Source organism: Nelumbo nucifera, chromosome 5, assembly GCF_055504915.1.
Source record: "Nelumbo nucifera cultivar China Antique chromosome 5, China Antique-T2T, whole genome shotgun sequence".
In the NCBI taxonomy this organism is placed as follows: Eukaryota; Viridiplantae; Streptophyta; class Magnoliopsida; order Proteales; family Nelumbonaceae; genus Nelumbo; species Nelumbo nucifera.
In genome coordinates, this window is record NC_142653.1 from 14243447 (window position 1) to 14255345 (window position 11899).

The 11899-nt window shown below is 36.4% G+C and overlaps 2 protein-coding genes across 2 annotated transcripts; one reads left to right on the forward strand and one right to left on the reverse strand.

Moving 5' to 3' along the window:
• On the reverse strand, nt 1-5478 carry LOC104604750 (metacaspase-1-like). The gene is made up of 5 exons (XM_010269261.2): nt 4864-5478; nt 2540-2870; nt 2265-2385; nt 1500-1700; nt 1-173 (listed from the first exon to the last, which is right to left on the reverse strand). Exons 1-5 carry the CDS (start codon nt 5303-5305, stop codon nt 114-116), a joined length of 1155 nt encoding a protein of 384 aa, XP_010267563.1. The 5' UTR covers nt 5306-5478; the 3' UTR covers nt 1-113.
• Nucleotides 5479-8427: 2949 nt separating this feature from the next.
• LOC104589346 (uncharacterized) lies at nt 8428-9021 on the forward strand. The gene has a single exon (XM_010247629.2). It carries the CDS (start codon nt 8428-8430, stop codon nt 9019-9021), a length of 594 nt encoding a protein of 197 aa, XP_010245931.2.
• Nucleotides 9022-11899: the final 2878 nt, after the last annotated feature.

Consider the following 11899-nt stretch of genomic DNA (forward strand, 5'->3'; position numbering starts at 1 on the left):
GAAGAGGAAGAAGAGTTTTTTTTTATGATAAAACGAGACAAAATACAGCCTTGTTTAACAAAATTAACTTAATTACTAATTAATGAGAAATATTTCCCCATCCACTTATGCAACTATAAGATAAATTGCTTCATATAAATGTCAAATTTCTCTGAAGATGACAACTGAGGTTCCTGCACAACTCATGAGAAAAAAAAAAAGAAATTCACCTGCAAGGAAATGCTAAAAAATGCCTCAAAATGCATCAAATAACACGATAATTAATTATGACCAAAACTTTGTACAACCAAATTAAAGATCCAATCTCACGGAAAGAACATATTGACAAATTCTTGGAGTTAAGGGTGTTAATGAACCGATTTTGGATTGGACCCATCCAAATCAAAATCAATTTGTACGAATTGAATGGACCAACAAAGCATATTGAATTGGACCAGTTCAGACTTAATGGTCCAAAGTATTTATTAGATTAGATTGGACCTGGTCTGCTGGTAATGAATTTATATCGGATTGGCCTGGTTGGGTTGAGCCAATATCTGATCCCTCATTGATAGAAGATAAAAACGTAGGTGTCAATGCACTAGGCTTGGGTTAGAACCAATCTAAATTAAAACAAATTTAAACAGATTGGACAATCCAAGCATTGAATTGGACCGGTCCAAAATATTCATTAGATTGGATTGGACCTGATCCATTTGTAATGGATTGGATCAAATTGGACCAAATCCAGTGCATTGACACCCCTACTTGGAGTTGTCTTTTGTCATGATGGTAGTGGAAATGATTTGGCTGCAAATTTTGATTTATTTTTTATTTCAAATTTTACCTTACTTTGTTTGATTGCATTAAAAATGAAGTAAAATATGACCTAAAGCAGAATAAAATAAAATTCAAAACAAAATTAAACCAAAATTTGTATTTTTTTCATTTGCACTCCCATGCATTTATACTAGTAAATGCAAATAAAATTGCACTGCAACCAAACACAGCATAAGGAAATGACCACTTGGTAGTTGGTACTTAATATTATATTGCAAAATAATCTTTTAAATAAATAAAGGTATCCATAGTTCTCATCCTTGGTAAAGCTTATTTACAGGTTTTCAATGGATTCTGAAAGTTTTGAAACCTGATCTGATATAACTATATGCATTCAGTCTGATTAAAATTTTTATATGTATAATACGTACATGTATATAATATAACAATGTATTTAAGTAAATATTTTACATAATTATATAAAATTTATAATTAATAAATTAAATATTTTATATTTATATAAATTTATTATATATGTATAAGCTTTTAAAAAAAATAATTTTTAAAATTTTGTTCATTATAATGACAAAAAAGCGGATTTTGTTAAATCCCAATCCAATCCAACTCCAATATAATTAGATTTGAAGTTTTAATTAAGATGATCGGATTTGAATGTGGGATGCCTGGACGGATCCAACCTAATCAATTGCAGCCTTAGTTAAGTCCAGTTTAAATCATACCTGTCGTAAACCAGCACGAAATACTTTGCGAATAAGAGATGCAATAGGGCCATTAGTTAGGGAAAACCCAGTAGTCCTAGACTCTCGAATCAAACAGCGCATCAGGTTGAGTAGGCGACCATAACTCAAACCCGGTTCACTTTCCACAGCATGGATGAAGCAATATGTCAAGGCACCCGTCATTGTGTTGCCCGCAAGTGCCTGCAGCACGAAAGATCATGAATTCATGATCAGGATAATATCGATCATTTAATAAATAATTAGTAATGTTATAACTAGGGGTGGATTCGAACCAAATAGTACAAGTTTGAGCTCAGACTATTCTATAAGGCTCGAGCTCGAGCTTAGTTCGAGTAAAAAATTCATAAGCTCGAATTTGGTTCGGCTCGAGTTTGATTTAAAAAATATATATTTTATAAAAATAAAAAAATTATATATAAAAATATTTTTTATTTATAATAACTTAGTAAATATATTATTTTTATTATATATATTATTTTCTATAATTTTATTATATATTATTATTATAATATATATTAAATATCAAATATATATATATATATATATATATATATATATATATTCAAGTCGGTTTGCGAGCCTCATGAACCGAGCTCGACTCATTTAATAATTGAGTCAATGAATTGGGCTTAAATTCGAATTCAAACTCGGTTGAAACGAAGCCAATCTCGAACAGCTCGTAAAAAACTCCCCTATATGCAATTAAGTAGAGAGAGAGATCAGAGAGATAGAATTACTACGTACTGAGGTATCAGCAGAGGTTTGATGATCATCACAAGCGCTAAAACAAAGGGCTAGCCCACCAGCTGTACCTTTGTAAGTGCCTGAAGGAGGGGTTTGATTCTCCCAAATATATTGCCCTTCCCTGTGTAATATATATAATATTACAAAACAAGAGAGAGGAGAGAATAATAATAATAATAATAAAGTTATTAGATCATCTTATTCTAATTAATCTACTTAGTGCCTAGCTTGAATGAGTGAATTGAAAAAAGGACACTAACTAGCTACTGACTGACCGGTTCATTCTGCATACGAATGGTAAATCAAGAACCGTTCCGCTATGGCAAGCATCAACTATGGCATGAAGTGTGGCCCCTTTTGGGAGAGGCCTAACGATGGTAACATTGATCTCATCGTCAAGTATCATCCCTTCTGTCTCATAATCAAGGGGGCAAAGGGTCTCATCATACCCATCGACCTCTTCTCCATTTAAATTTGGTTGTTGTGAGCCATGACCTGAGTAGTGGAACACCAAAGAGTCCTCTGACCGGCAACCTTGAATTAGCCATTGCAATGCCATTCTGATATTTTGTTTTGTTGGAATCCTTAATGGGTCATTCTCATCTTCTGCATTTTGGTTTTATTGTTACACCAAATCAGAAATCCAAGATTATATTACAGTCTCTTCAACTTAATTTCCTACCAAAACTAATTAGGATGCGTTTAATTACTTTATTTTTTTTATCTTAATTAATTTATAAATCTGATCAAATGCTGATCTTACTAGCTAGTCTAGATCAATAATTTACATATCCAAGCTTCAATAAAAACATTAATATTACATTTTCTTGTGAGTGAAACCTGTTTTTTTCCCCTAATTCCTTGTTAATAAAACTTGAGATGCATGCCTATTAGTGTGTTATAAAATGATACTTTTTTGGGTCATCTACCAAACAATTGATCATAGATATATAGCTCATTAATTATTTATATAAAATATTTATCACAGTAAGATTTTATTTAATATGCCTTATGGGAGGAAAGCAAACTTAATGAAGTTCCCATGGAAAGTGAAAGGATGATGCAGAAGTACAAGATTTTCAACTTCAAGTCTAGAAGAGCAAATTCAAGCGACAATTTCAGTTACATTGCTTTAGAATTACCTATAGCTACCTCATAGATGGCATGAGGTAGGTGATGCTAATGGCATTAGTTGACACTAGTGCCATCTCTGTTACAGTGTATATTAACTTATAGTGGTTTAAGAAGTAGTAGCTAGAATTTCCATGATATACATAGGAAATAATTTGTAGTATCTAATTTCTGGTAATTTATTTCAATTCTTATAAATAAAATAGGAATATAAACTACAAGAATGCTCTCTCTCTCTCTCTATCCATTATAAATATATATAATGGATAAGACTATGATAAGCCTAAAAAAGAAAGAAAAGTTTAGGAAATGCCATGGAAATTGCTGCTATATATTTTGTTTTCATTCTACTTGCATGCCTTTGGTCTAATAAAATAAATTTGTAATTAATATATAGTAATTTCTACCTCTGTATAGAAGAGAGAGAGAGAGTATGAGAACTTCAAGAGAAGAAGGATGAGAATTTTCCTGGTCCCACGACTTATTGCAAATTTTGGTCAGTTGCTAGTTCCTTAACCATTGAAACATGCTTAGGGACACTTGAGGCATGCATTGGATGGATTAGATGCTGGGGATTGGGAAGTAGCAATTAAAAAAAGGGCCCTCTCAGGACTTTCTTAGCATTACTTTATCTATTATTCCATCTACTTTGACTCTGATCGATGTTCACTATTTTTTCTTTTTTTTTATTCTCCTTAGAGGATTAAATTAATTATACATATCTTAATTTTTTTTTCTTGGGGTGGAGGCCAGGAATCAGTTTCAACCCTCCTCCAGTACTTGCACTCTTGTCATTTACAGCAAGATTAGCCCAATGGAATTTTAAAAATCTGCTTAAAATAATTTTGTCCACTATTTTTTGTCTGTCAAATAGTAGCTAGGGATTGTTGGATGAAGAAGAGGTGGCAAGCCAGATATGTTTGAGCACCCTTAAGCTATTAGCTAGGCAATGATTCCCCTTTTAAAATTCCTAGCTATCAGGTCAACCTCTTTGCCAGATGGTAGCAGCCATCATCCATTACAACTGTAGGATTATTTCTCTTTAATTCGTCAATAGTTTTTTTAGATGAGTCATCTATCCTGTGGCAGGTGTGAATTTCTCTTCACTTTCGACAAATTTGGGCGTTGAAGCTAAACTGTAGGTTGAATGTTACCACTGATGAGAAGCTAGTTTCAAAATATATACCAATTAGCCTGATCGATCAAACTCAGCCGAGCTAACTATAAAAACCTCGGCAAAATAGGCATGAAGAGATGTATGTAGGAAAGAAAGCAAGCTCAGTTGGCTCATCAGTTTGTTGACATCTCTATGTTCTTCGCAAGTGTGATTCATTGACCCAACTCAGAAGTGATGGCATATTAATTTATAGTAATTAATTAAAACTATTATAAGGTAGGAAACAAAACAAAACAGAAAAAAAAAAATGAACTAATTGATATATATAATAAGGGTATGAATAAGTGGTACCTGTGAGGACAAGGATGGAGTCGTTTGGGAAACCGAGTTTCTCAGTGAGAAAATACCTCATGCAGTTAACATCATTAATGGTGCCCTTGAGTTCGTATCTCCGATACCTATAGCTCACACCACAGAGAAGCGCCCTCTTCCTCCCATGCACCGGAAGGTGCGTGAGGGGTCTAGAAGGATGTGGATAGTAACTAAAACTAGGCACTGATGGCCCGCTGTAGCTATTGAATGAAGCAGCAGCAGCAGCTATGGAGTTGATATTGCTTAGGAAGCCCCTGACCCAGTTGGCCGCCTGGCGAACTGGATCCTGCGATTGAGAGAGTGAATTGCTGGGTCGAACCCGAGTCACTGTTCGGCACACTGCACAACGGATGTTTAGCACCCCCAGTGGCACGGCTAGTTCCATTCCGCACCCACTGCACCTCTCTCTTCTACATGCCATTTTCTTTTCTTCTTCTTGTATCGATCTGACTGATTTACGCTCTCTGTATGCCTGTTGTTGTCTGTGTTTAATTATATTCTTTGTGTATATATGAAACAAAAAGAGAAGATAGGATCGATGAAGTTGGATTTAGAGCTAAACTAACTAGATTTGTTTCTGCTGATTGCGGGCAACGTTCGGTAATTAAGTAGTCTATATCTCGCTGGGTTCTTCTTTATTCTTTTGTTGTATGAGGCAGCTGGACGGGAGTGGAGAACCAGATTCTTAGTTTCTTTTTACTTGTTTATTTCTTCGACGATGACCATTTGGCCTAGCTAGCCGTCTTTGGTTCTAGCTAGCTAGTTGAGCAGTCGATTAGATTTGTAGCGTTCAGATTCTCTACGGCGTTTGAAGCCTAATTTAATTGGGCTATACGTACATGGAGGAGTTGGCATCGCATCTGCGATCTGCCGCAGAATATTATATGTTTGCACCGCTAATATATAGAAGAGAGGTCCAATGATTAAGAAAGCATAACACCCGGAGTTTTGGATTTGGGGATCGATCGTATCCGTGTTTCATTGGGCTAGCTGTGGCAAGAATCAAAGCGATGGTGATCGCAGCAGATGTATATCTATGATACGTAAAACCAAGCTGTATTAAACTGGATACAGATGACCAACAGTTATGAATGATTGTGTGTTTTACTTCTTCCTATTAAATCCGGACTCGTGCCGGTGAAAATTTGCACTGGTGTAAATGTCATCTTCAGACTTCATCATCTAAGCCTTATCGCATACATGAATCCCGTTTGGCCATTTAATGGGAAATTTTATTTTTAAAGTACCCTTATCGTTTAGGAAACTCCACCCTTACTATTTATATACATATAGTTAAATTTTATGACAATACATTGATGTTCAACACTAACAAAATAAAAAATGAAATATCTAATTTACCCTCTACTGAAAAATTGAAGGAAGATGAGGAAATAGCACAAGCACACACCACTGGCCCATCCACAATGATCACAGTACAAACATTTTTCTGCCTCTGCACCCTCACCCTTCTTATCCTATAACTTCTGTACAGAGCAGGAAAGGGACTCCTCCTCCTATCCTTCTTTGCTATCTTGCTCTATTGCACAGATAGAAAGCTGAATTTAATTTTGACTATTTTGTTTTTCATTTTAAATGAACAATATGAGAGAATGGAAATTAGGATGCGCCCCTCTATAGATAATGATGAGAGAGGAAGGTGTGTATGGGTGGGCAATTGTCTCATTAACTACGAGGGGGTGCATCTTCAGCACCACCAGGAGACAAGTCTCGTCTTGGTGCACCTTTGCCTTTGGCTATGGGCTTGGGCTATGGCTGGGTGTTCTCACTTTTAACACGGATTTCCTCCAACCAATCTGTATTCTGTGTTCTATGACACACTCTCCTTATTCTAAGCGGCAGAGCTGAAGTAGAATTTTGAGCCAATCAGAGGTACTGGTGGACGTTATCAGTCTCTCTTTCTCGGACCGTAGCTGTGAGAGAGAAAATGGTTTGATCCTCTCCATTCTTCAATCTTCAACCATTGGGGATCCATTGGTGTTCATGACCCGTGTGATCCACCAACATTGGACTGAATTTCTGATATTTGACATTATAATCATAAAAGGGTATTTTAGAAATTTTGAAAAATATATCAATCATGTGATGTCACATATAAATGGAGTGTGATGGAAAGTTAAGGACAAGGAGATTTTAGACAATTGTCAAAACATAAAAATACTTTAAGATAATATGTAAATAATAAGGATAGAATTAATCAATTTCCTAACCATAAGGTACTTTAAGAAAATTTCCCTTTTGTTTAATGTCATAAATCATTTCTTACTATTTTCACACATATCCTTTGTTGTTTTGGCCCACCCTCAAATCCTTTTAGCCCCAAACTTGTAAAATATCAATTCTCCTCACTAATGTAAATTCTGGTTTACTTTTTATGCTTCCAATTTGATTTTAGGGTTCCACTATGACACGAGAAAGATATGTTACTGAAAAAACCTTATAACTAATCAACCTGCATCGAAAAAGCGGTAACCATTCAGGTGGGGGTTTGATTAATTGGTCAAAGGGTTTGAGGGCTCTTCCTTTATTATACCTCTCCAGCATAAATTTTTCCTTGATTTTATCTTATTTGTTTATTATTTATGAAAAGTAAAGAAGAAAGTAAAATGAAGTGGCTACCACTTACCACTTCATATAAAAGAGAGTGGAAGTGGGAGTCTGAGAGGAGAATTATTTATTTGGGAGTGGGGTAGGAAAAAAGATGAAGGAGGTGGAAGGTGGTGCAAATTATGTTACAGATCATAGATACACTACTAATAAACATATACAAAACTTAATCAGGTTCAAAATTTGCATCTGTTTCAAATTTAATTGCATTCAACAGCTACCATATGCACTCACAATTTTGAGCTTTTTTGAGGATCCATACAATAATTTGTTATGTTTGTGCCTTGAATTCTTTGTGACGACCCGTTTTATGAATCTGCTCTGAATTAATTTAAGAAAAATCCGAAGGCAAAATTTTATAGCGGTTTGTGGTGGAAGTATACCGAATCCATACTGAATCTTATAGGTCTGAACCGAATACAAAGGGTTATGTATTTCGGGGGGTTTCTCTCTTGTACACAAAGTCTTAGTCTTGTGAGAGAAAGAGTAAGACATTGGGTGTATTTAGGGCTTAAGTTTTTTTTCTGTGAGGACACAACTCTCAACTCTGTATTTCTTCTCCATTGCCAACTTCATAGTAGATTTCTGTTCCTCCTTCGCCCTGTCAAGGTTTAAATTTCATTATTGTTTAGATTCATTTCGTTTAATAAATCCCTATTAAGTAGGTAGTTTCCAGCTTTGACTCTTTCTCTGTTCTTTATCCGTTAGTGTAAAACATCGGTTGTTTTTTCTCTCAATTAGTTATTGTAAAGGCTATTTATTAGCCAAAGTTGTTGATCAATAAAGTTGAATCATTCCAGTTTTTTTTTAAGCTTGTTCGATTCAAGTTCTGACTCACAACATTTTGGTATCAAAGCCACCACTGGGCTTGAAGAAACAAAGCAGCGGCCTTTGTGATTTGTAGCAGCAAGAGAGATGATGACTGAAGGAAATTTTGTGCAACCTGCTATTCATCGCTTTGATGGTCATTACGATCATTGGAGCATGTTGATGGAAAACTTGTTAAGATCCAAGGAGTACTGGAGCCTTGTGGAGACTAGTTATGTTGAGCTAGAAAGTGGAACAGTATTGACAGAGGCGCAACAGAAGAAGCTTGATGAGATGAAGCTGAAAGACTTGAAGGTGAAAAATTATCTATTTCAAGCCATCGATCGAACTATCCTAGAAACCATTCTACAGAAGAACACATCCAAACAGATATGGGATTCTATGAAGAAGTATGAGGGCAATGAAAGGGTGAAACGATCCATTCTTCAAGCTCTTCGCAAAGAGTTTGAAACTCTTGAAATGAAATCTGGTGAAGGTGTCTCTGATTATTTCTCAAGAGTGATGTCTGTTGCCAATAAGATGAGAGTTCATGGTGAACAAATGAGAGATGTTACAATAGTAGAAAAGATACTTCGATCATTGAACGACAAATTCAATTATATTGTTTGCTCAATTGAAGAGTCAAAGGACACTGATCGCTTATCAATTGATGAACTGCAAAGTTCCTTAATTGTTCACGAGTAGAAGTTCCATAGGCACAAAGGAAAAGAGCAGGCATTGAAGGTAACTCATGAAGAAAGTACATGGGGAAGAGGTCGTGGTCGCGGATTCTTTCGAGGAAGAGGTAGAGGCAGAGGACGCCAATCCTTTAACAAAGCTACTGTAGAATGCTACAAGTGTCACAAACTTGGACATTTTCAATATGAATGCCCAAGTTGGGACAAAGAGGCCAATTATGCTGAGGTTGGAGAAGAAGAAGCGATGTTGTTAATGTCCTATGTTGAAACAAATGAAGCAAAAAAGGAGGATGTTTGGTTTTTAGATTTGGGCTGTAGTAACCATATGTGTGGAGACAAAGCTCTCTTCTGCGACTTTACTGAAAGCTTCAGGCAAATGGTGAAGCTGGGAAATAACTCAAAAATGACAGTAATGGGGAAGGGTAATATAAAACTGAAAATGAATGGACTCAATCATATAGTCACTAAGGTATTTTATGTGCCTGAACTGAAGAACAATTTACTGAGCATTGGGCAGCTGCAGGGGAAAGGTTTAGCAATTCTTATTCAACACGGCAAGTGTAAAGCCTATCATCCTAAGAAGGGCTTGATCATTCAAGCAGAGATGTCTGCCAATAGAATGTTTACCTTGTTGGCTGCGTCGCGACCAAAGAAACCAGCTTGCTTTCACACAGCCATACAAGACTTATCACATCTCTGGCACTACCGATATGGACACTTGAGTCATAAAGGATTGAGGACTCTTCAAAACAAGAAGATGGTGAATGGACTACCACAATTCGAGGCCTCAAAAACTATGTGCATTGATTGCATGGTTGGAAAGCAGCATAGAGATCCAATTCCAAAGAAGAGCACTTGGAGAGCATCTTCAAAACTTCAACTCATCCATGCTGACATATGTGGCCTTATCACACTAATCTCAAATAGCAAAAAGAGGTACCTAATTAGCTTCATTGATGATTTTAGTCGAAAGGTATGGATTTACTTCTTGGTCAAAAAATCTGAAGCTTTAGTTATCTTTAAACAATATAAAAGTTGTGTTGAGAAGGAAACAGGTTCATATATTATGTGTTTGCATACTGATCGAGGGGGTGAGTTCACCTCACAGGAGTTTGATGAATTTTGTAAAGAAAATGGCATCAAGAGGCAATTGACAACAGCTTACACTCTGCAACAGAATGGAGTTGCAGAGAGGAAGAACCGGACCATCATGAACATGGTTTGAAGTATGCTTTCGGAGAAGAAGATTCCAAAGACTTTTTGGCCAGAAGCTGTGAATTGGACAGTGCATATTCTAAATCGAAGTCCTACTCTAGCAGCGAAGAACATAACTCCGGAAGAAGCTCGGAGTGGAGTCAAGCCATCGGTTGAACATTTTCGAGTGTTTGGCTATATCTCACATGTTCATGTACCTGATGTCAAGAGAACCAAGTTGGAAGACAAAAGTTTCACTTGTGTGTTGTTGGGAGTTAGTGAAGAATCTAAAGCTTATAGGCTCTATGATCCAATAGCCAAGAAGATTGTAATTAGCAGGGATGTAGTTTTCGAAGAAGAAAAATCTTGGGATTGGGATAAGAGCTATGAAGAACAGGTGGTAGTTGTGTTGGAATGGGGAGACAATGAGGAAAATGCTGCTACAAATAATGAAGATGAGGCCGAGATTGAAGATGGAAGTAGTGCAGAAGAGGTTGCAGCTGATTCTCCGAATCTGGTAGAAGAAGAGAGTTCACCTAGTTCCATTGAAGGGAGAGTTAGGAGGCCACCTGTTTGGATGAGAGATTATGAAATGGGTGAGGGTCTGTCTGAAGAAGAAGATGAGACCAATTTAGCATTGTTTGCATCTGCAGATCCTCTTTATTTTGAAGAGGCTGTGAAAAGTGCAAAGTGGAGAGCTGCTATGGATTCTGAAATAAAATCCATAGAAAATAATGATACTTGGGTGCTAACCGACTCACCTGCAGGTGCAAAGAAGATTGGTGTCAAGTGGATTTACAAAACAAAGCTTAATGAACATGGAAATGTAGACAAGTACAAAGCACGCCTTGTAGCAAAAGGCTATACGCAACAACATGGAGTTGATTACATAGAGGTATTTGCACCAGTGGCAAGGATGGATACAATTCGAATAATTATTGCTCTTGTAGCTCAAAAGAGTTGGACGATTTACCAACTTGATGTGAAATCAACCTTTCTCCATGGAGAACTAAGTGAAGAGGTGTTTGTTGAGCAACCAAGAGGCTATGAGCAGAAGGACAATCCACACAAGATATACAAACTGAAGAAAGCCTTATACGGACTCAAACAAGCTCCACGAGCTTGGTTTAATCGTATAGAAGCACACCTTGTGAATGAAGGCTTTGAGAGGTGCCATAGTGAGAATACCTTGTTCGTCAAAACAAGCAAAGGAGGTAAAATTTTAATTGTGAGTTTGTATGTTGATGACCTCATTTTTACTAGAAATGATGAATCAATGTTTTATGAGTTCAAGAGCTCTATGATGCGTGAATTCGATATGACTAATTTGGGAAAGATGAGGTATTTTCTTGGAGTTGAAGTATTGCAAAAGACTGATGGCATTTATATCAGACAAAAGAAATATGCTTTAGATGTGCTGAAAAGATTTGGGATGGAGGAAAGCAATTTTGTCCATAATCCGATTGTTCCAGGTTTTAAAGTCTTCAAAGACGAAAGTGGAGTCAAAGTTGATATAACATTCTTCAAGCAAGTAGTAGGGAGTCTCATGTATCTAACATCAACTCGACCTGACCTGATGTTTGTAGTAAGTTTAATTAGTAGATACATGGGGCAGCCAACTGAGCTTCACTTACAGGCTGCAAAGAGGGTGTTAAGATATTTGAAAGGCACAACAAATCTTGGGATCTTCT

What these genes read in the sequence shown, in the direction of transcription:
- LOC104604750 (XM_010269261.2), bottom strand. Translation starts at nt 5,305, where the DNA reads ATGGCATGTAGAAGAGAGAGGTGCAGTGGGTGCGGAATGGAACTAGCC. An exon ending in CTCCATCCTTGTCCTCACAG is followed by an intron (nt 2,871 to 4,863) that starts GTACCACTTATT and finishes ACCAAAATGCAG; the next exon opens with AAGATGAGAATGACCCATTA. An exon ending in TTCGTATGCAGAATGAACCG is followed by an intron (nt 2,386 to 2,539) that starts GTCAGTCAGTAG and finishes TATATTACACAG; the next exon opens with GGAAGGGCAATATATTTGGG.
- LOC104589346 (XM_010247629.2), top strand. Translation starts at nt 8,428, where the DNA reads ATGACTGAAGGAAATTTTGTGCAACCTGCTATTCATCGCTTTGATGGT.